This window comes from Lolium perenne, chromosome 2 (assembly GCF_019359855.2).
Source record: "Lolium perenne isolate Kyuss_39 chromosome 2, Kyuss_2.0, whole genome shotgun sequence".
Classification (NCBI taxonomy): Eukaryota; Viridiplantae; Streptophyta; class Magnoliopsida; order Poales; family Poaceae; genus Lolium; species Lolium perenne.
The window spans coordinates 16,271,070-16,295,088 of record NC_067245.2 but is presented as its reverse complement, the minus strand read 5'-3'; the positions used below and the strand labels follow the sequence as shown (position 1 = coordinate 16,295,088).

The following is a 24,019-nucleotide window of genomic DNA, read 5'->3' as shown; positions in this document are numbered from 1 at the left end:
GTGACGCTGCAATATCAACAAACCGAATTGAGTGCAGGTGTCAGGAGAAGGAAGGAAAAAAGCAAGCGAAAACCAACAGCTTAGTAGCTTACTACTCACTGAAAACATCGAAGGTAAGGCCGGGGTGGCTAAATGTGAATTCCCAGTCCTGACGGTGGCGATCGAACAAGTCCTTCTCTTCCTCCATGGATGATTCAGGAGCCAACTCCTCGTCTTCTTCTTCTTCTTCTTCTACCTCCTCATCCTCTTCTTCGTCTTCGTCGTCCTTCTCCTCTTCTTCTTCGTCCTCGCCTTCTTCCTCAGCCGCCGTACTTGGTTCGTGAGAGATCGATTTCGAGTCGGAGTCGTCGTAGTATGGTACCTCTTCTTGGGACAGCCAATGGGCGTGTTGCAAGACACGTCTCCTCTGCCTCCTATACCTGCGCATCATTGGTATCTCCGGCATCTCCATCGGAGCACAGGTCGTCGTCGATTGCCTCGGTGACTTCTCTCCCTCGTCTTTTCCCCTCCGCTGCCGCCTCTCGGTGGACGGCTGGGTGAGACTACTTCCGTACGTCTTATTTGGTCTGAACTCTGAAGCCAGGCTCTGCCCAATAGCAAATGATCCAAATCAGATTTTCTAAAGCCAAGGACCGGCCTGAAGAGGTTACGGCAATAATGCACTAATGCAGGACCTACGCACTGTCTAGGAACAAAGTGGACGCGCGTGCCCATTGGCGGCGCAAGGTTTAGAGACGGGTATTCATTCCAAAAAATAATAATCTCTGAGCAAAATGAGAGCAAAAAACCCGAGAAAACAAGGGAAAGTACAGGAAAAAATAGTTAATTACAAGCTTGCATCTAGCGGTAATGGCATCTAAGAAATTATATCTGCTCATGCTAATGCTAGTCTAGTAGTCTGCTGAATAGCTAAATTGCTAATTTGGCAATGCTAACATTGTCTTGCTGCTAAGTGCCAATCTTCTTTCTTCTATATATACATATATGAGATGCGGCAGTGCGCGCGCTGGCAGAGGGGATCAGGCCATCAGGGAAAAAAGGTGAAGTTCGTACCTGGCGATCGCGGTCTGGCTACTCACGTCGCGGTCTTCCCGCCGGTCTCCGCCGCTCGCCTGCTCCGCCTCGATCGCCTAGGGCTGCCGCGCCGCCACTGCGTGTTCGTCGGTTCGTGAATCGTGACTTCGTGCGAGCGAAATAGGAACGGAGCGAGTTGGCCTAGTGGGCTGTTCCTTTGTATGGGCTATGGGCCATATGACTAGTATTAAAAAAATTGCTCAAATTCTTTGGTATTCACGTGAATACAGGGGAATACCCAGGATAGTAGAAACATAGTAGAACAGAAGTGCATAACCAAGATGTGCTACACAACTGCACCCTGACAAGCAATCCTACAAGCCAAATAGCCAACCTTGTTTCCGAGCCTGTTCCGCCAAAGACGTTCTTCTATTTCCATTTTTGTTTTCTCCCCAAATATTATGTTTCCGTTCCGCAAAATTCAGTTTTATTTTTCTGTATTTCCATCTAAGTCGGAAACTTTTCGCTCCGTTTTCATCCCTAATTTCTATTCAGAAACCGGTGGTTACAGTTGGCAGCACAGCTGAGGCTTCTCTCTAACGTCACCACGGGTACAATGACCATCACGGCCTCGCAAATTGCTGATATTCACCACGATGGACACTGAACATCCATGGAAGAGGAAACCTAGTTACATGTGAATTACTCCCACGGGGCACTACTTCCACCGCTGTCGGCTGTGGCTCCCAATTCACCTCACAAATGTGCTCAAATGTAAAGTGTAATTGTCGTAACCTACACATATGTCAAATGTGCCTTAGAAATGTTTCTACTTCTCCTGCCCTAGCTATAGTCCCATATGACCAAAATTAGGTGGCTTTTTTTCAGGCTCATTGCCTCATTGGGATGTTACGGATCATGTCGCCCACCAAGAATCCACCCATTTTATGCAAATGGGCTAAGGAAGCAATGGGGTCTTCGGACCAATAGTCAACAAGGCTCGACTATAGGCATTGGAATCTCACTTCTCTCCATCCTGGTCAGATGAAAGATAAAACCAATGGACGGGAAGGCGTTTGTCCTTTCTTCCCCATGGTGATGTGCAAATAAAGAGATGCAATATGAATATACTCATTCCATCTAAAAATATAGGTGTCTTACTCTTGTCTAGTAGATGCATTTTAGTTAGAGATTCATCTATATCTAGATAAATTTAAAACACCTATTTTTAGATGGAGAAAGTATGATAGATGATGTGTTCATCTATCATGAACACATGCCCTTTACTTTGTCTATTTGGTGTGCAGGTACCTGCACGACAATATCAACTTTCATTGAGCATAAGGAAAATAAGTTTTGCACATAACCTAGGCCAGTTGCTCGAGAAAGAAAAAGGTGGGCGGCTTACATATATGAAGACTAGCGTGGTAACCTTCCGCATTAACCGCTAGGTGCTTAAAGTTAACATTTAGTGTTTCATTAAAAGATGGAATATTCATCAGTGGTAATTAACGTTCCCGTCAATAGCAAGGTGTGCGTGATGATTTCATCAACCTCAAGACCCGTCGAATTAGTTTCTTGGACTTATTAGTTTCTTGGACTTACTCTCTCAGAGGTGTTTATAGAGGTAGGGGGTGTGCGTATAGTGAGTGTATGTACATATGTGTGAGCATCTACGTCTATACTGTGTTTTGTAAAAAAAAACGAGAATAAAGGTACCACATCAAAGACGCCAGTCTTTTAAACACAATTAAATCAATATACAGCAAAACAGCTCACCAAAAAGTATAAGGGTGCGTTTGGTTCATGCAGAAAAAGAACAGCCCGACCAAATTGTTGGCACGACCAAAAAAATTGGCGAACCAATCCTCCGCTCGCAACTCGCCAGCGGCTGGCGAAAAAAATACACTGCAACGGGGCGAGCTGGGCCAGATATGACGTACTTACCATTATTTTGGAAAGGCCGACGTCAGCTTTAAACCAAACATACCCTAAATCACAAGCACAAGTATCATACATCAAAATTGAGAGCTTGGGAACTGAAAGAGGAACAGAGATCAACCGTAAGACATCTTTTGTAATATTGGTACTCCGTATTAAATTTAGCGGCGTCTTGCCAGGACAATATATTATATGCACACTGATTTTACAACCTCTCAAACAAGTGGCCAGAGCTAGTACATATTATGCACCCCATCTCAATTCCTATGTGACCAGAGCTATAGTACATACTATGCACCCCATCTCAATTCCTATGTGACCAGAGCTAGTACATATGCCTAAGTTACTGATGGGGCTAGACCGGAAAATCATACTCAAATCAGGCCCTCAAATCAATCTCACTGCTTCCGAAATATATTAGCCGCCTTATTCTCCTGCCATCAAAACTAGTGAAAAGAAGTGTTTTTTATAAAAAACAACTCACAGAAGATAATGCATCTTAGCCGCAGAGATTATTAAAAGAAGATGAGCTTAAGCACACCTACCTATCATTCTGTCAAAATTGGCTTAAGCTAAAAATGTAGTGCGGCCCACTGGAGGAAGAGCAACAACCTTCCCTACAGCTATAGTCTTTCCTGCAATATCACAGGTAAATAAATTTTTAGTAATTTAGCATACTCTCTCTGTCTCATAAAGGATGAGCACTAAAAATGTGCTGCAGAAAAGGAGATCGATAATTGAAAAGAAGCGCAATAATTCAAAGTCGCAAGGTTTTTCATTAGATGCAAAAACTCAATTGGTTTGACTCCCTATGCCCCTATCATACATCTTATCTTCCATATTAGGCCTTATTCTGAACTTCAGTTCACCAAGCCATGAAAATTTAATTAAATAAACATTTAAAATAGAAACAGGGCCGGCTTCGGGGGGTCGGTGCCGCCTGAAATAAGGGCAAAGGGAGCTAAAGAAAGTTCGCAACAGTAGACTACGTGGTATAGTAGTGCCGAGGATTATTCAGAAATGTGAAAAAAATGAATCCATAGCGGTCGTATAAAAAAATGAATCCAAGCGTTCACTCTAGAAGGCAAAGAAAATAAGTTCCAAAGCTTATACACTTGCCTTCGGTTCGTAGAGTAAACCTTCCAAGCTGAGGGGAATCAGAGAACCTCTCTATGCATATCAAATTATTCACCTGATTGCATGAAGCACTACAATTAGTTCTACAAGAAATGAAAAGTCATGCTACACTAATGATGGTCTGGATTAATACCTGAATACGACAAACTACAACTGCGCCATTCTTCACAAAAAGAGGCTTCCGCTTTGGCTTCTTTTTCTTTGGATCTGTTTCTTTCATTTTCTTCATGTCAATTTCCTCTATGAGATCAACAATCTCACACTCCTCAACGACAGAGTGGATATGTAACACTGCCTTGTAGCCAGCAGTGAAAATAGCCTAGAATATTGCAAACACAGAATGCAAATTAATTACAAGAATAAACATTGGGAAGAGAACACAGCACATAGCCTAAAATTAAACCAAATCTATGACATGTTAGATGTAGCATTGCTATTGCACACAGCACACTGAAAGATAACCCACAAATAGACACAAAAGTTGCTAATACCATTAGCGCACTCCTCCGTCTCATTAAACATGTCGGAAATTTGTCTAAATTTGGATGTATCCAGACACTAAATAGTAGCTAGATACATTCAAATTTTGACAAATATCAGATATTTTTCATGGGACGGAGGGAGTATGAAATATGACGGAAACTATGTACTGAACAGATAATGGCAATCCAATTTTCATTAAAGAAAATTGATTCCATATTAACAACAATATATTTGTATCCCCACATTCTCATGCAAATTGAAATCCAACAAGAGTAAGATGCCCATCCATATAATACAGATTATGCAATATAAGCAAACATGCCAGAAGAAAACACGATAAATGTGAGTAGTAGTCTCCTTTATCTTATTTATGTAACTGAAAGTATCAAGTAATTAATACTTACATTATCGAGCAACTCTAGAATCTGCAGTTGAGCATTAAATTCAGTGAAAGCGCCAACAGGATTAGCTGCATTATCAAAATAAAAATATATGTCAAATTAAGAAAGGATCCACGAGTACACAGGTAAACAACCTCCACAAATATTTCAAAATTTACAGGTACCATAGTGCAAAATTTATAAACATGATTTTTGAATTTTCTAACTTAAAGGGATCAATGGAGTTCATGTGCCAAAAGACCTTTCCGCAATTTGGGTTGCCATATAGCTTGTTTAGTTAGAAAATTCATGCTAGTTTAGTATTGGTATTGTAATAAAACTGAATTTCAATCCACTTTTGGATCGTTTTTACAGGAGAAGCCAACTGAACCATTTCATTTCCTTTATCAAGCCAAAGACATGCTAAATCAGCCCAGTCAACCCTTGGATGAATGCCTAAATCTGAGTCATAGAAGATGTTTTGGACAGAAAAAGAGGACGCTATTTTAAAACATCTAGAGGAGGCTAGTGAATAACTTATGCCGCATGCTACTTTTGTTAAGGGCACAGAGACCTAGGGTCATCGTGCCCCAAGGAGTAAGGGTTGGCCTGCCACAAGTCATATGATGAGATAAAGTAGGAGAGGGTAGAATCATCTACAAGAATTCTCACTGCTTAATGGCTATGGGCTACATGCTGTCCGGCTCACCTTTTATAGGAATGACTTTCGTAGCAGTTCCAACCCACACCTAGGAGTGGATACAACACTACTAGAGATCTGTTTTGTCCATATCAAAAAGTGGAGAAAAAATCGTAAGAAAGCTAATCCCCAATGAACCTTAACATATCTCAACTAACCTGATAAAGCAACCTAGTCCTATCATAACTATTATTTTATCTAAGGTAGATACTAGAGGTTGCCATGTGCCTTTTGTAGTTGCTTTCTATGGCCTTGGTGGGCCTAGCATACACTCCAGCACATGCAGGTTGTCCTCAAGCTGCTAATTGTTTTCTGCACCAGCCCTAGGTTTGTGCTTTCCTCATGCCAACTCATGCTGGGAGCTCGATTCAATGTCATGGCGACATAATACTAAAAGGACCAGCCTAGCTCCCGATCAATAGAGATTTATTTAAATCTGGGACGATGTATTAGCAACAACAAGTACACTTTAGCTACTCCAGTTTCAATCATTTTTTAGTTATTGGGCTTGTTCTTCTTAGTTACTGGATTTCAGACGAGGTTGGACCTTACAACTCCAGTTTACATAGTATTGTGCAATTTCATATAAATTTTTGCATTTGGATATTCTATAACTTCATGAGAAAAAATACGCAAAATTTACATACTAATGTGCAATTGCACGCAATTGCCCACTAAATTGCATACTAATGTGCAATTGCACATTGCACATTATGGTGCAATTACATGCTAACGTGCAATTGCACATGTTAATAATCAGATGCGATTACATGGAGATTTTGTTTTGTTAAAATTCATATCGACTGCAAATCATATACTATTTGTGCAATTGCATACTATTCTGTCAATTGCACATGGAAAGTTGAACTGCAAATGCATAGTACTGTGCAATTGCATATTCTTTAATGCCTCTAAAAATAGATACACTAACACGAATATGTCTTCAAAAACAAGAAGATTTTTTTTAAATAACTAACAAGCCTACAAACTACACAGAATCACACAAGAAAACAGGCCGACCCAAGAAAAAACGAGACAAACTGTCCAACACAAACCTTCACGGCAGGAACAATCGCATGGCCACAACAATTGACTGAGAGCTAACTTCGTTCTCGGCTACTTGAGAACTAGCAAAACAGATACTGTAAACTATATTAACTTTTCTTGAAGAATGTACTTACCAACGCTTGAAAGAACAAAACCAGCCATAATATCATCCTCTTCAATTCCAGACAGTTTGACACGAACATTCTCACCAGGTCCAGCACGCCGTACTTTCTTCTCATCCAAGTTTATACCAATGACTTTCACGTTTGACTGCTCCAACAAGAGACATTGCATACAAATTAAATTGCAATAGCCCCAAGTCGAAGGGGTAGACAAAGGGTGTTACATTGAGATATGATAAACATACCCTGTTCGGCATAACCAACAAACTGTCACCCTCTCTGATAGTCCCAGACTCTAATTTCCCCATTACAACAGTGCCCATATCTTTATATTTATCAATTATTGGCATCCTGCATCGTTAACAAATAGAACTGTAAAGCTTGTATTTGGCATCTGATCAACACAACAAATAAATCTATACATAGGCTAGAACCATATCTATATCAACACAACAAAAGATAATAGAAGAAACTGTATCAATGTTTCATTTGAATAGCCATTTGTTTTGGAACAGAGATTCACATAAAAATTATCTATATCGCAGAGCAGCAAAGCGATATATAATAGCTGTGTAATACTATCTATATGAAAACAAAAGATGTTTATCTTCGACCAGTAATACATACAATATAGACAATGCAATAGGCAATATCATTCAATTGTAAAGAAAAGTGAAAAGTAGTTACACAATATAACATATCTTTCCTAGAATATCATCAATGTGTTTGACAATCAAAAATTAAACATTGGATACAATGTCAACCTTGGATACAATGTCAACCCAAAGCATCACATACATTTTTCAGCAAATGGAGTATACAAACTAGAAAAGGGTAAAGGAGCATGTGCAATTGTGCATAGCCTTCAAACCTTACTGGGCCTCTGGGGTCACGCAAAGGAACTTCGATACGGTCCAGAACTTCAAAAAGGCAAGGACCATCCCACCAGCTACAAATGCTTTTATCCATCCTGGTCTTCATATTGGCTCCACAAAGACCAGATATTGGCAAGAACTGGACATCTGATAACAAAGCCAATGAAACGATAAGAAATAGTATCTAGTTGGCTATATATCGCCTCAGCACCTTACCAAGATATACACAAGCACAATGTAGCACCTCTTATAACTCAACAAAATCCTAATATCCCACTTCGAGAGAAACAGGATGCAGGTATCAACTTAGAATGGCCAATAAAGCAACTATACAAGTTTACAACATCCAATTATTTAAAATGTAGAGAAACTATCGACAGATGAACACATAGATGTTGAAGGCACAATTCACTGAACAGGAAACACCACAGAAAGCAACTGCACATAATCCAGCTTCAAACTGCGTATGAAAATTTATTATTTGAGATGAAGCCGAAACAAGAATAATACCTTTCTTAACATTGTATCCCGAAGATTTGAGAAATGGAACCATTTTTCCTTCAATTTCATCATACCTGAAAAAAAAAATTGATTATTTTGCTCCAGCTATACTGCTGCAATATTAGAATCTTTCAATTCGAAAAATATAATACAAGGTATGTCCCCCAGGCATACCTTTCTTTAGACCACTGTACCGTAGGTTCATCCATCTTGTTGATGACAACTATCAACTTAGCAACACCTAGAGTTTTTGCAAGCAGTACATGTTCACGAGTTTGCCCTCCTCTTTCATAACCAGTCTCAAATTCACCTTTTCGAGCAGATATGACCTGAAAGAAAGAAGTCAGTGAGAAAAATGACCAAAGAAAATGAAAGTAACAATGCCCAGGGCCCAATTGTTACCAGAACGCCAATGTCAGCTTGCGATGCACCACTTATCATATTTGGAACATAACTTTTATGGCCCTGCAAATTCAGATCATCTAAGTAAGCAAATACTGTACATGAAATAAGAATTCAGTTCATCAGCTATTGCAAGTACACCAGTCACACACAGCAAATAGATGAAAGCATCATCGGTCAAGAATTCAGATTTGCCAGCAGAAGTTGCAAACTTCATGTCTGAAAAAAACATATGCATGGGTCCGGTCGAAAGTACCAAGTCCAAGTGTGACGTAAGTCATACAAGTACATGTAACAAGTATGACATGTACTCCCTCCGTCCCAAAATATAAGGCATATAAGTTTAGTCAAAAGTCAACATCTTCTAAGTTTGACCAATTTCTAGAAAACTAAATCAATATCAATAGATTCGCCATAAAGTATATTTTCTCAATATGTCTATTCAATATTGTAGTTGTTTATATTTTTCCATAAATATTTGGTCAAACTTAGTAGGGTTTGACTTTTGACTAAACTTATATGCCTTTTTTTTGGAAAACGCAAAAAGCAAACGCAAAAAGCATTTGCGATTTTGCGTTTCATTTCATTGAAAAGAAGAAGAGTACAAGGATGAATCAAAAGTTCAAAACAGTAGAATTGACAACAAAGGAGTGATTGTACCAAGAAAATTGTGCCACATATGATTTTAGGAGTCACACAAGTGTAACTAACAATGAGGTAACAAACTAACAAAAGATCACAGCACTAAACAAGGACTGGATTGAGATCAATGGATACCTTGACTAAAGGCAATAAGAATTCATGCTCAATCTTTTATATAATTTTATAATGTAATTAAAAGTTAAATTTAGATCAAAACGTCCTGGGACAACATTTTTGCATTCACACAAGCCAATTTAATGGCATGTAACGTAAATGTTAAATTTAGATCAAGACATCCTAGGACTACTTTCTTGCACTGATGCAAGCCCAATTTAATGGCATGCCAATCCTATCTAACACAGTGTTTGTTAAGTTCAATATCATTTAGTACTCCCTCCGTCCATAAAAAGATGTCGAAGGTTTGTTCAAATTTAGATGTATCTATACACTAAAAGGTGTCTAGATGCATCTGAAATTAGACAAGCTTTCGACATCCTTTGTGGACAGAGGTAGTATAAATTATTCAAGAACCTTAAATCATATTTAAATGCTCCCAAAAACAATCTATGCATTTTTCAGGTTGAACATGTAGATTCCTTCGTCATTACAAGAATAGATCCAGCAGGAACACAAGAAGCTAAAGTTTTGTACAGCTCAAACTATAGTCTGGCCATCACAATGCTGATGCGGCCACAGATAAATCCAGAGAACCAGAAGAGTGTCATGCAAGCAAACAAAAGGCTTATAAGTAACACTGTAATATATGAAAAAAGAAATACCGGTGCATCCAAAATAGTGAATCTTGTATTTTCAGTCTCAAAGTAGGCTCTACCAACTTCGACAGTTTTCCCCTGAACAGATGCAATAGAAAGTGTCAAAACTATAGAACTTTAGCGCACTGATCATTAAGCAGCCATATGAACAAGATACCTTAAGTCGCTCTTCCTCATTTGTATCCATAATATAAGCCATATACCTGCAAGTGTTCAGAATATAATATAAAGGAGTGCATCGATGGATGATTTCAAGGGGGGGAAAGATGGAACAAACAAGAAGCTTATGCACAAAAGAATATCCCCAATTAACTACTCCCTCCGTTCCTTTTTAATTGACTCGAATTTAGTACAGTTTTGTACTAAATTCGAGTCAATTAAAAAGGAACGGAGGGAGTAGTGAACAGTCATAACTTTCATGTTCAAAATGTATGGGTTAGCCTTGCAAAAAAAAAACGCAAGCTAAATATTGCTCATGGCCTACTCACCAGCTTTCACGACTTTTATCCTTTGCTTCTTTTTCATATTTCTGGATGGTCCGGTCATCTACTTGACCACTCAAGAACAATATTTGCCCTCCAGCAGTCGACTTTCCAGCATCTGGAGCCATGAAACAACAAAAAATAATTTAAGTAGATTCATAAAAAAAATAGCAGAGAGACAGAAATGGAATTACCATAACAGAAGAAAGAGAGTAAACGAATAGTAAACTAGTGTACTATTCCATAAGCAATGAAACATGAAGATTGAACAAGCTAGACAATTCAAGCTAGGTATTCAAAGCAGGCTCAACAGCCAGCACAGCAATATTGATATTAAACAAAGGATGTGTGTGTATGTGTCCAGAATAATGCAATGTAACACATCAATTTCTGAGACAAATCTGTGAAATTGGTTCCTTGCACAGATTATAACAAGCTCAGAGCAACCATCAGCTGATTTTCCACCTCCCATCTATAACACACCAAATCAGAAGTTCCTAACCATGGCACTTCAGTCCAATTACATTACATATTTACATTAGACGTTTCTTTCTGTTCTTCTAGTTTGCAGCAAAACAAGGTGATGACAAAGATACCACTGAGACCTGCAAGTTTACCCAGGCAGATGACAACAGCGGTTTTCCCCACGGGAAGTGCTTCCACTGTTCCCCAGGGACTACAAGAAAATCAGGTTGCATACCTTCTGCATTTTCTACCTCTAACTTTCCGTTTATATTGGGTAGTGATAAGGACCAATACATATATAAAGGAACTAAAAAGGACTAAGGGGCTGTTTGGTTCTCAACCACACTTTGCCAAGCCTAAGTTTGGCAAGTGTGGCAAAAAAATTCAATCAATGACAGGTGGGCCCTACGGATAATAAAGTGTGGCAACTTCAAAGTGTGGCAAGAATCAAACACATGCCAAATTGCCAAACTTTGGCTTGGCAAAGTGTGGCCAGGAACCAAACACACCCTAAACTCAGCCATATTTTAACGAGTTCAGTCAGTTAAAAAATGCCAATAATGATCTGTATTTGGTCTTCTTGGCATGTAAAATAAAGTTCCTCCCCTTCTTGTGCATATTAAAGAAATCTAAGATTTAAGCATACTAAATATTCCATGAGCTTTTAAGGATGTATCTATCATAGAAGGAGCATGTAAGATTGCAGTAACTAGTACCAAGATCTATAATGCCAAAACATACAAATGACAATCTCCACAGAAGCATGCATGAATACAGGAAAAAACAGTTCCCATTCTACAATCATCATTGTTAAATAGAAAATCAATCTTTAAAAAGAACATTTTTTGATCAAGATTAACAAGCTTAGCAAGCCCTGAGACATGGCATCGTCATCACACATTATCACCAAAAACCATGCTATGACATAAACGGTCAATAAGGAAACATGGGAATAGAACATCAACCTCTAAGGCACCGTTTGGATGTTTGTATTGAGGCTAGGTATTGGATATTGGGGCATTGGAGGCCCGAATACCTCAATTTGAGGCGTTTGGCTGTCCTTGGCATTCGGGCTTGGCATTCGGGCTCAATATTGCCTGGCCCGATTAACGCTTCGCTAGACTCCTCTCGAATGACCAGCCTCTAGCCTCGACATCTCCAGGTATTCGAGCGAGCGAAGCTATTTTCTACCCCGACCCGAGCCCAGACCCTAGCGTCGAGGCCGCACCAGCCAAATCGAGCGGCGGCGCAAGTCTGAATCCCTCCGCCTCCTCTCTTTCTCCTCCGCCGTCCACCGGCGCCCTTCCCTCCACCTCGTCCTCCCTTCCCCAACCCATTCCCGCTTCCGCATCTCACATATTTGCCTCTATAGATCGGTAGAGCTCCTTCTCCGAGCAGGATGGCGGCGAGCTCCAGTCCCACCCTGACGCGCCCCCAGTGTTGAGCGCAGGTGAGCGTGCACCTTTCCGCCCCTCCTGCTGCCATGGACCGCCGGAGACTGCCCTCCGTATCCCCTGCCCCCATAGATTGCCTGTATTTTTCATTCTTGAAATATTTGCTGCAGAACGCGCGGACGTGAGGCTGTGAGCAGGAACAAGACAAAGACGTTATTTACCCCCATCTAACCGAGTTTGATTCATCACATATGCGTGTGATTCCAGAACCTGTCATTTGTGCTAGCTATCCTAAGAACTTCTAAGTTGTAATATTGCCTATGAGACTAATCTGTGGTGAACCTTTTGGATGAGACTTGATGGATTATGCAAGGCACTTGTTATTATGCTATTGCTATCATATTTTGAAGAACTTGGCTGCCCCTATTAATTAACTTACATTCACTGCATTTTCCATGTTTGTTTCAAGTTATAAGATGGCGTGACAATTTTATATAATATTTTATTTGCTTTTTATTAATTATTATGTCATGTAATTAAATATATTCAAAACTTACACAAGAAATCGTTTGCAAACATGTATCATGATCATTCTCTCATACAAATGCAATACATCATTGTGACCATCCAAACAGGATTTGGCATTCAACTGGGGTACCAATTCTAGGTACCAAATATCTAAACATCCAAACAGAAATATTGGTATTGATGTCAATGCCAATATCCCGGGATGTTGATATTACAATGAATACAATGCCAAGCCTACCAATACAAACATCCAAACAGAGCCTAACGGGTTTTTGCTACCAGGAGAAGGGAATGGCCATGTTGATGGGGTCAATCAAAATATGAGAAGTGTATTCATGCACATGTCTTACTACCACCTGATTTAGTATTAAAAAAAGGGCAGTAAGAAGCTAACTTACCAACATGGCCAATGAAAACCACATTCAAATGGCGCTTTTTTTCCTCGTCCTCTTCTGCTACCATTTGAACATCTTCATGAGCAGCAGCTGGATTGATAAAGAAGTCAGCGTTGCTTAAGAGTCAGTACTCATAGAAATAATTCAGAGGCAGAACTAACAATGACTTAGCATTCTATAAAAACTTGTTGGAGTGATCGATGGCATCTCATAGGAAGGAAGATTACAAAATCAAATACAAGAAACCATCTGGATCATCAACGTCTTGAGAAAGTTATCTTTGTATTCAATGAGAAAGAAAAGGTTTAATTATTTCAATCTGTTAACCTGGCATCAGCCTATACAAATTAGTAACAATAGTGTGATGGCATTGTCTTAAAGTTACTTCTAACTTGCATTCGACGGTTAAAATTGCTTACTATTACATGAAGAAAAGCACGTTGCCATTTGCCAAAATTGCAAGAAATGAAGGCACGCAATCAAGAAAGTATATAAATAACTAACAGTTTAAGAAGGTATACAAATAGCTAAAAAAATGAGTATTGGCAACATTATAATAAATTAACGATAACTGTATTAACAATCTGAAGAAGGGTGTAATGCATACCATTTGCCTGCAACTCCATAGCCTGAAGTGATGACTGAATGTCATTGACACCTGACAGTACATAGTTCCAACGACATGTTAGAAGTTAAAACACAGTGGTTAGGAACTTGAGACATAGTGTTTTACAGCATATCACCACAGAGGATGTCATCAGTAGCTGAAACATGACGCGTTTATAAGGTGATAATATTCTTTAAGCTCTCTGTAGAGTAGTAAGCGTACAATGTACTTTCTCCAACCAAAACTTCAATTTATTGCTAAGACAATATTTACTGTGCATTTAACCAGCCAGCGTTCAATAAACATTATTGTCTGATGTGCAACAGTTGTTTGCAGCGACACCCAGGGGATAATAGGCAACCAATCTAAGCTTCATATAAGCATAGGATCACATACTCCTAGCTCAGGAAAGAACCGATAGAAGGTTAAGAGAAGACTATTTTTCCAAACAAGAGTGATCAGGACTGGTGCATAGGCATCATCTAAGTATCTAACAGTAGAGGGACACTTCAGATATATATATATAAACAAGCGAACCAGTGTCTAGCCAGAGAAGCAGGATTAAGTAACTTATTAGGTTCTATTTCCGCATCTTGTAATTCAATCAATCGGGATTGCTTTTCCCACATCCTCTAAAGCCAGTCCTCATCACAACCATCATCGCCCTAAATCCTTACCCTCGCAGCCAGCGGCGGCTAACGCCAGAGTAACGCTGCCAATCCTGCCGAAACACCAGGAGAAGGACGCAACCGAGTCGAGCGCGACAGAAGGAGATAGATAGAGAGGAGAGTGAACCAACGGACCTTCTGCGGGTGGCGCGGGATGAGGAGCGGCAGCAGCGTCCGCGCCGAGGCGGCAGGAGGGCTCGGGGCAGTGGGCGTGGGAGGGCCCCGCTTCGTGGCCGTGGGAGGAGGGCTCCGCGTCGTCGCGCGCCCAGTCGTCGACGGCGCCGTCGTCGTGGGCGGCTGGCGTCGGGGCGTGGTGCTCCATCCCGCGAGGTGGACGGAGACGGCGAGGCGGCGGAGGTGCTACGCGGCGTCTAGGGTTTCTGCGGAGCAGCAGTGGAGAATCTGGACTCTGGAGCGAGCTGGGGCGGGGGGAATGGCGGAAGCGCGGCGCCGCGTGGCTGGTGTTCTAGAGGGATCGGAGTGGGCAGGGAAACGGCGGGGCCACGGCTCCTCTGGTTTGGGCCGGTTTACGCTGCACTGGGCTGTGCTATGTAGTCTGGGCCGGACAGGTAACGGGGCGGCCAAGTCTTCTGTATGTTTTGTGCCGGATTAACGAAGGCCCGGCGCAGTTTACTCTGAACTGGCTTTTGTGTTTCAAACTGATGACAAGTGCCAATTACTGTTTTGACCTCGACTACTCTTTTGTCTGATCATTACTTGTCCTCCAAGAAGAAAGAACCGTTCTTATTTCCAATCAAACTTGCTTAAAATTTCCGCTTTTGAATGTACAATTTTTTTTTGAAACACAGTACAACTCAGACGTCCATAAACACGTATTTGCTCTGATCTAACTCGTATCTTAGATGTTTATTAAAATGGTAATGTTAGCAACTACTCAAAAGATGGTACAACTCACATAGGGCCCATTCGGATAGGGGTCCCCGGATTGAGAATACGTAGGAAAACTGATGAGAGAAGAGCTCGATAGAGCACATTAAAGGCAAAGTCAACTTTTTCCTCATCGGACGAGTGGTAGGGTCCAATATAGCAAAGCAAATAGTTCACCTTAGGTTCCTACTGTTTGCCCCGTGCTTCTTGTTATAAACGCGAAAAGAAAATAAACGAAGAACGAACAAAACACGCGTAGGGCACACAAAAATTTAACGTGAGAAAACCTCTCCAACAAAAAGATAAAAAAATCATACGCGTCAGCTAGCAAAACTTTACTATATCGAAAGTGTTCACACAATGTCATGGGTTTTCAATGAAGCGAAAAACCCTAGCCCACGGTTACAAGATGTATTTAAAGGTGGATATAACGATTTGTACCGCGAGGGGCCCCTGCTTAAAAACTATAGGGTGCGCGCTTTACCTAAACGGCCAAGGGGTAGTTAAGTTTTAGGTTGGATCTTTTTTTACTTACTTTTATTTTAGGTTTAATTTATTAAATTAAAGACGTAGAAATTGTTCATTCCATTTGCTGATTTGAATTCCAGACCAAGCCGAAATGGGCTAACTTCACACTCCGCTCCTCTAGGCCCAAGATTCCTTTATGAATTTGGAGCACAACATAACACTTCCGCCCAAGAAATGAGCTTTCAATGGATGCTTTCCTTCCCGTGGAAATGGAGGAAGCCGAGGGCCTTTCCTTTGAAATTTGAGGAGCTAAGGGCATCTCCAACCCTGCGACCCAAACGGACGCGGTGGGCCGTCTGTTTGTTTGGGTGGCCGCGCGGACACCCGAACAACGGCCCGCGTCAGCGTTTCCGTTTGGGTCGCACGCTGCGTCCAACGCGCGAACGCAGTGCAAATGTAACAAAATAAAAGAAAATGAAAATGAAAAAAGAAAACAACAAAAAAAGTAAATTTAAACTAGGGGTTCATTAAACTTAGCCCTATTTTGGGCAATTTTTACACAAAAGAAAGCCCTATATGGGCTTTAAACTAAAAAAAAAGCAAACCCTAGGCCAGGGTTTGGGAGCACGGTGGCCGCCGGTGCGCAATACTACTCCCAGTAGTACTCATCGTCGTCGCCGTCGATGAGGACGACACCCCCAGCGGCGACGCGCTATTCCGGCTGGACACGCCGGAGGGCGCTGGGGACTCCGGCCAGGGCGACCACTGCGCCCTTTCCCAGGCGGAGTGCGGGTCCGGAGGGCTCGCCGACCTGCGCAGATCCGCGCGGACTCCTTCCGGAGCTGCTCCGTCGCTGCGGCCTGCATCTCCGCCTCTGCCGGAGCGCGGCTCGGCGCTCCTCCTCCGCCCGGAGCGCGGCCCGGCCTCCTCCCGGAGCGCCGCACAGAGCGTGGCCTCCTCCTCCCGGCGAGCCATCTCGAGGAAGGCCCACGCCTCCGCATGGGCGTCCTCCCGGGCCTTCCCGGCCATCTCCTCCCGGTGCGGAGGCGCGCGGCGTCTCCAACGAGGTGCGGCCATTTGGCCGCCTCCTCGAGGTCGGCGAGCTCGCGGGACGCCGCGAGCGCCGCCGGCTCGGGGTCGTCCTCCTCCTAGGGCTGGGCTGCGGGCTGCGGCTGGGGTTGTGGCGCCACCGCGGCCTCATCGATGTAGAGGCCGCCGGGCGGCGGCCAGCCCGCCTAGCGGGCGTGTGCGGCTGCGCGCGAGGCAGCGTCATCGCCGAGGTGAAGCACGTGCGCCGGCGCGCATCGTGCTCCACCTCGAACCACAAGTCCCAGTTGGGACTTGTGTCGCCGTAGGCGGGGTGCTCCCGGAGGTCCGCCGGCAGCTGCGCGCGGCGCCTCCGGATCTCCGCGATGCGGGTGCGGCCGCAGCCCGGGATCGGCGGCACCGGAACCCAATCTGGGCTCAGGTGCCAGCCGTGGGGGAGGTGCACGTCCCCCCACGGAATTGGGATGCCGGCATCCCAGAACATCCACGCCACCGCTATGGTGACGTAGATCCGTTCGCAGATGGGAGGTGCCGGCGGCCCCATCTCGAACGCCGCCGGCGCGATTCGCCGGCTGCTGCCGGCCTCGTGGTCGTTGGCGGACGGCAGGAACAACCGCTTCGAGGCCATGGCGGCGCGGAAGCTCGTGCGTGCATGTGGCCGGAGTGGAGAGTGGGGACTGGATAGGGACAGTCTATTGGAGATATGCCCAAGAGGCAATAATAAAATGGTTATTATAATATATCTTTGTGTTTATGATAAATGTTTGCATACCATGCTATAATTGTATTAACCGAAACATTGATACATGTGTGTTATGTAAACAACAAGGAGTCCCTAGTAAGCCTCTTGTATAACTAACTTGTTTATTAATAGATGATCATGGTTTCGTGATCATGAACACTGGATGTTATTAATAACAAGGTTATGTCATTAGGTGAATGATATAATAGACACACACCCAAATAAGCGTAGCATAAGATCACGTCATTAAGTTTAGTTTGCTATTCGCTTTCGATACATAGTTACCTAGTCCTTCGACCATGAGATCATGTAAATCACTTATACCGGAAGGGTACTTTGATTACATCAAACGCCACTGCGTAAATGGGTGGTTATAAAGGTGGGATTAAGTATTCGGAAAGTATGAGTTGAGGCATATGGATCAAGAGTGGGATTTTTCCATCTCGATGACGGATAGATATACTCTGGGCCCTCTCGGTGGAATGTCGTCTGATTAGCTTGCAAGCATGTGTGTTGTGGGTATACTTCATGGGTGTACCATCGACAATGCCTAGATCCGGCAAGCCCGGGTGGCCCATAGACGGTGATGTGGCATGTGGCCCATTGGGCGGCCCAGTTGTTGTTGATCATGAAGGATGAAGTCCGGCCCATGATCAGATAGCCGGATCCGCACCGACCTTCGGAGGAACTCGGATCCATGGAGGCCCATGAGGAACCCGGATCCAGTACGACGTATATGGAAGGCGGATCCTTGACGTACACGGCAAGTCATTGTACCGTAGTTAGGCAATCTGTAATCCGGCTAGGACTCTCCATGTAAACCCTAGATCCGTGCGCCTTTATAAGCCGGATCCTGGGAGCCCTAGAGAAACAACCACAACTCATTGTAACAACGCGAAAGCGCCCAGATAATTCCAGACGAGCAGCAGTAGGCCCTGTCCTCGTGAAGGTGTTCCGAAGCTGGGTAAATCGCGTACCACCGTCCCGAGTGCACTCCGCCCTATGGCCCCTACTTCTTCTCCCCCTCGTGAGGATCCCTCCTCCGAGGTACCGTCGAATAGGCAACGACAGTTGGCGCCCACCGTGGGGCCTGCGGCGTCTGGAGGCCGAAACCGAGAGGGTTCCGCCGTGGGAAGCTTCGACGACACCATCGCTGTGGGGCGCGTCCTCTACGCCGGAAATCTGCCGATCGTCCCTCCGGATGAGTGCTGGATTCCGGCTAAGACAGACCCCGTCAAGCTCTCCATCGTCCCAGTTGGCGGCATACACATCTTCATCGGGGAAACCGTCGATTCCGACGGAAACCCACTGGTAAGTAGCGCTGACGCGACCGCCGCTGAGCAGGACGCAGTCGCGAAGATCCGATCCGAGTCGCAGGAACTTTCCAAGAAAGAATCCGCCTTAGATCTGGAAAATTCAAAACCCACCCAATCCGCCCCCGAGCAGGAGATAAAGGTGGAAGACCAATGCAGATCCGCCTGGGTCTCCCAGGTGTTAGAGAAGCAAAGGTGTCACTTCGTGCACTTCATAGCCCATACCGCCGGAGCCGCCCCTCAAGAAGTCGGAGTTGGCCCCGCGCAGGATGAGGCGCCGGAAAACGCTGTCGCTCCGGATCAGCAGGAGGCTGTCGGAGAAAGCGACGCTCCGGGGCAAGAGGGTGCCGGAAACCCTGAGGAATCAATCCTCGGCAACCTAAGCCCAATGTCCGGGGATTCCATGGACACCGAAGAGTTCGATCGGAAGATAAAAGAATACGGATACGGTGAACAACCCGACGTTGAGTCCGCCCAGCCCATGCAGGTTCTCGCAACCGTGGCACAGCTGGATCAGCAGGAACCCGAAGATGAAAACACCGCCTCCGATCCGGGACCGTCCAATGTAGGATCTCCGCTAGATCGTGGACTACCATACGAAGACGTCCTATCCGCTGAAGAGATAGTCGCGCAAGCTCGGATGGATTTAGTGGCAAAATCTGTTGTCCTCAACAAATCCATAACTCCGGGCGACGCCGCAGATCCGGAGGCTTTAGAGGCCACGAGAAAGGAAATGCTGGCCACAGCCAAGAAGTTCGCCAATACCGCCGCCGCAATAATGGATGAGAGGGCAGAAGCTGCAAACTTGATGGACCGCTTCGAAAGACAGGATCGCGAAATCACTGAAACACTCGAGCACGTCAAGAGCATGAGGAAAGAGTGGGAAGTAAAGATGACCTATGCGCAGGCGGAGGCTGATCGGATCGTCAGAGAAGCAATCCCGCCCCGCAGGATCAACTTCGCCACACCTGCAGAGCAGCAGCCGCTGGAAACTCCAAAGGATAACATGCTAAAAGCTGCGGAGCTCCTGAAAAAGAAGGACGAAGAGGTTGATATCAACTACGTCCGTAAACTTGTCGCTTCAGCAATGCAGCAGCAAAGCAAGGCGGATACCTCGCGCAGGTTGGAATCCAATCCGGATCACTGTGTATCTACCGCGCAGAAGGACGCTCGCGCCAATAGACATCCCGATGACGAATCGCGCACCGGATCCACGGAGCGCAGAAGAAAAGCCAGGGAACACCCAAATCCGATCCCCGTGACGTCAAAGACGCCTCCGTTAGATCCGAAGAAGGGAAAAGATGCAATGTACACTGGTAGGAACAAGTACCGGAACCCGTCACCTCCGCCTAACGGGTACCCGCGTCCCCCACCTCCTCGCCGCCGTAGTCCAGTCGGAAACACCAGGCCCCATGGGGCCAGTGGAATCAACATCCGCGACAACATACCGCCGCCAAGGACCAGGGAGCGTACGCCGGAGCCACGTCGGAACCAGAACAATGATCGTGAGCCGGAGCCCAGAAGGAGCCGGAACAACGACCGCGATCCTGAGCCTAGGAGGAGCCGGAACGCAGAGCGTGAGTCGGAGCCCCGCCGTAGCCGGAACGACGGAGGAGACTATCACCAAGGTGAAGGTAGCCACCGAAGCCGGAGCGAGCCACGGGAAGATCGTCGGGAATCAGAAGGAGGAAGCAAAAAATCTTACAGGCCCCCTCGCAGGTCTCCCTCACCGCCACCTAGTGGCGGAGGTGGAGGCGGAGGCGGTGGCCGAAGATCTCGCTCTCGCTCAAAAACCCCGGGAGGCGGCCCACTGATACGTCTCCGACGTATCGATAATTTCTTATGTTCCATGCCACATTATTGATGATATCTACATATTTTATGCATACTTTATGTCATTATTATGCGTTTTCCGGAACTAACCTATTGACGAGATGCCGAAGGGCCAGTTGCTGTTTTCTGCTGTTTTTGGTTTCAGAAATCCTAGTAAGGAAATACTCTCGGAATCGGACGAAATCAATGCCCAGCATCCTATTTTTCCACGAAGCTTCCAGAACACCCGAGAGCCACCAGAGGGGAGCCCTGGTGGGCCCAGATGATAGGGCGGCGCGGCCAGGGTGTGGGCCGCGCCCCCCTAGTGTGTCACCGCCTCGTCGACCCCCCGACTCCGCCTATTCGCCTATATAAAGGTCCCTGACCTAAAACATCGATACGGAAAAGCCACGGTACGAGAAACCTTCCAGAGCCGCCGCCATCGTGAAGCCAAGATCTGGGGGACAGGAGTCTCTGTTCCGGCACGCCGCCGGGACGGGGAAGTGCCCCCGGAAGGCTTCTCCATCGACACCACCGCCATCTCCATCAACGCTGCTGTCTCCCATGAGGAGGGAGTAGTTCTCCATCGAGGCTCGGGGCTGTACCGGTAGCTATGTGGTTCATCTCTCTCCTATGTACTTCAATACAATAATCTCATGAGCTGCCTTACATGATTGAGATTCATATGATGATGCTTGTAATCTAGATGTCATTATGCTAGTCAAGTGGATTTTACTTATGTGATCTCCGGAGACTCCTTGTCCCACGTGTGTAAAGGTGACAGTGTGTGCACCGTGTGGGTCTCTTAGGCTATATTTCACAGAATACTTATTCGCTGTTATGAATGGCATAGTGAAGTGCTTATTTATATCTCTTTATGATTGCAATGTGTTTTGTATCACAATTTATCTGTGTGCTACTCTAGTGATGTTATTAAAGTAGTTTATTCCTCCTGCACGGTGTAATGGTGACAGTGTGTGCATCGTGTAGTACTTGGCGTAGGCTATGATTGTGATCTCTTGTAGATTATGAAGTTAACTATTGCTATGATAGTATTGATGTGATCTATTCCTCCTTTCGTAGTGTGAAGGTGACAGTGTGCATGCTATGTTAGTACTTGGTTTGGTTATGTTGATCTGTCATGCACTCTAAGGTTATTTAAATATGAACATTGAATATTGTGGAGCTTGTTAACTCCGGCATTGAGGGTTCGTGTAATCCTACACAGTTAGTGGTGTTCATCATCCAACAAGAGGGTGTAGAGTCTAGCATCTATCTATTTATTCTGTTATGTGATCAATGTTGAGAGTGTCCACTAGTGAAAGTATGATCCCTAGGCCTTGTTCCTAAATACTGCTATCGCTGCTTGTTTATCGTTCGTCGCATGTTTACTTCCCGCAATATTACTACCATCAACCGCACGCCAAAGAAGCACTTTTCTGGCGCCGTACTACTGCTCATATTCATTCATACCACTTGTATTTCACTATCTCTTCGCCGAACTAGTGCACCTATTAGGTGTGTTGGGGACACAAGAGACTTCTTGCTTTGTGGTTGCAGGGTTGCTTGAGAGGGATATCTTCGACCTCTTGCTCCCTGAGTTCGATAAACCTTGGGTGATCCACTTAAGGGAAACTTGCTGCTGTTCTACAAACCTCTGCTCTTGGAGGCCCAACAGTGTCTACAAGAATAGAAGCACCCGTAGACATCAAGCACTTTTCTGGCGCCGTTGCCGGGGAGGAAAGGTAAAAGGCACTCATACTCTTGTCCCAAGTAAAGTACTTTTCTGTTACCGTTGTGTGTGTGCTCGAAGCTATTTCCTTTAGATCCTGCAATTGCATCTTTTTGTTTCTTGTTTACACTAGTTAGGCATAATGGACAACAATGAGCTTCTTATTCTATTTCCTAATTTAAGACATGGATGGTTTGATGCGAAAATTAAAAAACCTATGGAACATATTAGTATGAACGCTTTGAACACCATTGTTGCTAATGATATGGAAAATTCTAAGCTTGGGGAAGCTGGCTTTGATGAGCATGATATTTTTAGTCCCCCAAGCATTGAGGAGAAAATTTACTTTGATGATACTTTGCCTCCTATTTATGATGATTATAATGATATTGGTCTTTTAGTACACTTTGTTATGGAGGATAAATTTGATTATGATTACAATATGCCTCCTATATTTGATAATGAGAATAATAATGATAGCTACTTTGTTGAATTTGCTCCCACTACAACTAATAAAATTGATTATGCTTATGTGGAGAATAATGATACTTTTATGCATGTGAATAAGAATGCTTTATGTGATACTTATATTGTTGAGTTTGTTCATGATGTCTCTGAAAATTATTATGAGAGAGGAAAATATGGTTGTAAAAAATTTCATGTTACTAAAACACCTCTCTATATGCTAAAATTTTTGAAGCTACACTGGTTTTATCTTCCTATGCTTGTTACTTTGCTCTTCATGAACTTGTTTATTTACAAGATTCTTATGCATAGGAAGCATGTTAGGCTTAAATTTGTTTTGAATTTGCTTCTTGATGCTCTCTTTCGCTTCAACTCTTATTTCTTGGGAGAGCATCATTAAAATTGTTGAGCCTATCTTAATGGCTATAAAGAAAGAACTTCGTGGGAGATAACCCATGTGTTTATTTTGTTACAGTACTTTTATTTTGTATTTGAGTCTTAGAAGTTGTTACTACTGTAGCAACCTCTCCTTATCTTATTTTATTGCATTGTTGTGCCAAGTAAAGTCTTTGATAGTAGGGTTGATACATTTGGATTACTGCGCAGAAACAGATTTCTGTCTGTCACGAATCTGGGCCTAATTCTCTGTAGGTAACTCAGAAAAATCTGCCAATTTACGTGCGTGATCCTCAGATATGTACGCAACTTTCATTCAATTTGGGCATTTTCATCTGAGCAAGTCTGGTGCCACTTTAAAATTCGTCTTTACGGACTGTTCTGTTTTGACAGATTCTGCCTTTTATTTCGTATTGCCTCTTTTGCTGTGTTGGATGGATTTCTTTGTTCCATTGACTTCCAGTAGCTTTGGGCAATGTTCAGAAGTGTTAAGAATGATTGTGTCACCTCTGAACATGTGAATTTTTAATTATGCACTAACCCTCTAATGAGTTTGTTTCGAGTTTGGTGTGGAGGAAGTTTTCAAGGGTGTCGTCGTGG

The 24,019-nt window shown here is 43.9% G+C and overlaps 1 protein-coding gene and 1 long non-coding RNA gene across 3 annotated transcripts; one reads left to right on the top strand and one right to left on the bottom strand.

Annotated features, from left to right (window-relative positions):
* Positions 1–3,087: 3,087 nt before the first annotated feature.
* Positions 3,088–14,976, bottom strand: LOC127331297 (uncharacterized). 2 transcript variants are annotated; one of them, XM_051357400.2, is made up of 17 exons: positions 14,692–14,976; positions 13,889–13,939; positions 13,285–13,371; positions 10,506–10,617; positions 10,175–10,220; positions 10,024–10,095; positions 8,603–8,665; positions 8,375–8,529; positions 8,210–8,274; positions 7,696–7,846; positions 7,070–7,175; positions 6,837–6,972; positions 4,980–5,044; positions 4,226–4,411; positions 4,075–4,147; positions 3,501–3,590; positions 3,088–3,401 (listed from the first exon to the last, which is right to left on the bottom strand). In XM_051357400.2, exons 1-16 carry the CDS (start codon positions 14,876–14,878, stop codon positions 3,523–3,525), a joined length of 1,623 nt encoding a protein of 540 aa, XP_051213360.1. In that variant the 5' UTR covers positions 14,879–14,976; the 3' UTR covers positions 3,088–3,401; positions 3,501–3,522. The 2 variants fall into 2 exon arrangements, with proteins under 2 accessions (XP_051213360.1, XP_051213361.1); XM_051357401.2 differs by having other exon boundaries at positions 3,088–3,389.
* Positions 12,086–12,807, top strand: LOC127331298 (uncharacterized). Its single transcript, XR_007869698.2, has 2 exons — positions 12,086–12,414; positions 12,529–12,807. It is a non-coding gene; the product is annotated as an uncharacterized lncRNA (long non-coding RNA).
* Positions 14,977–24,019: the final 9,043 nt, after the last annotated feature.

Bases quoted from the DNA above. Each gene is read 5' to 3' on its own strand.
- LOC127331297 (XM_051357400.2), bottom strand. From the start codon at position 14,878: ATGGAGCACCACGCCCCGACGCCAGCCGCCCACGACGACGGCGCCGTC. The intron at 13,372-13,888 runs GTATGCATTACA...TTATCAATCCAG, and splicing joins TATGGAGTTGCAGGCAAATG to CTGCTGCTCATGAAGATGTT. The intron at 6,973-7,069 runs GTATGTTTATCA...TTGTTGGAGCAG, and splicing joins TGTTGGTTATGCCGAACAGG to TCAAACGTGAAAGTCATTGG.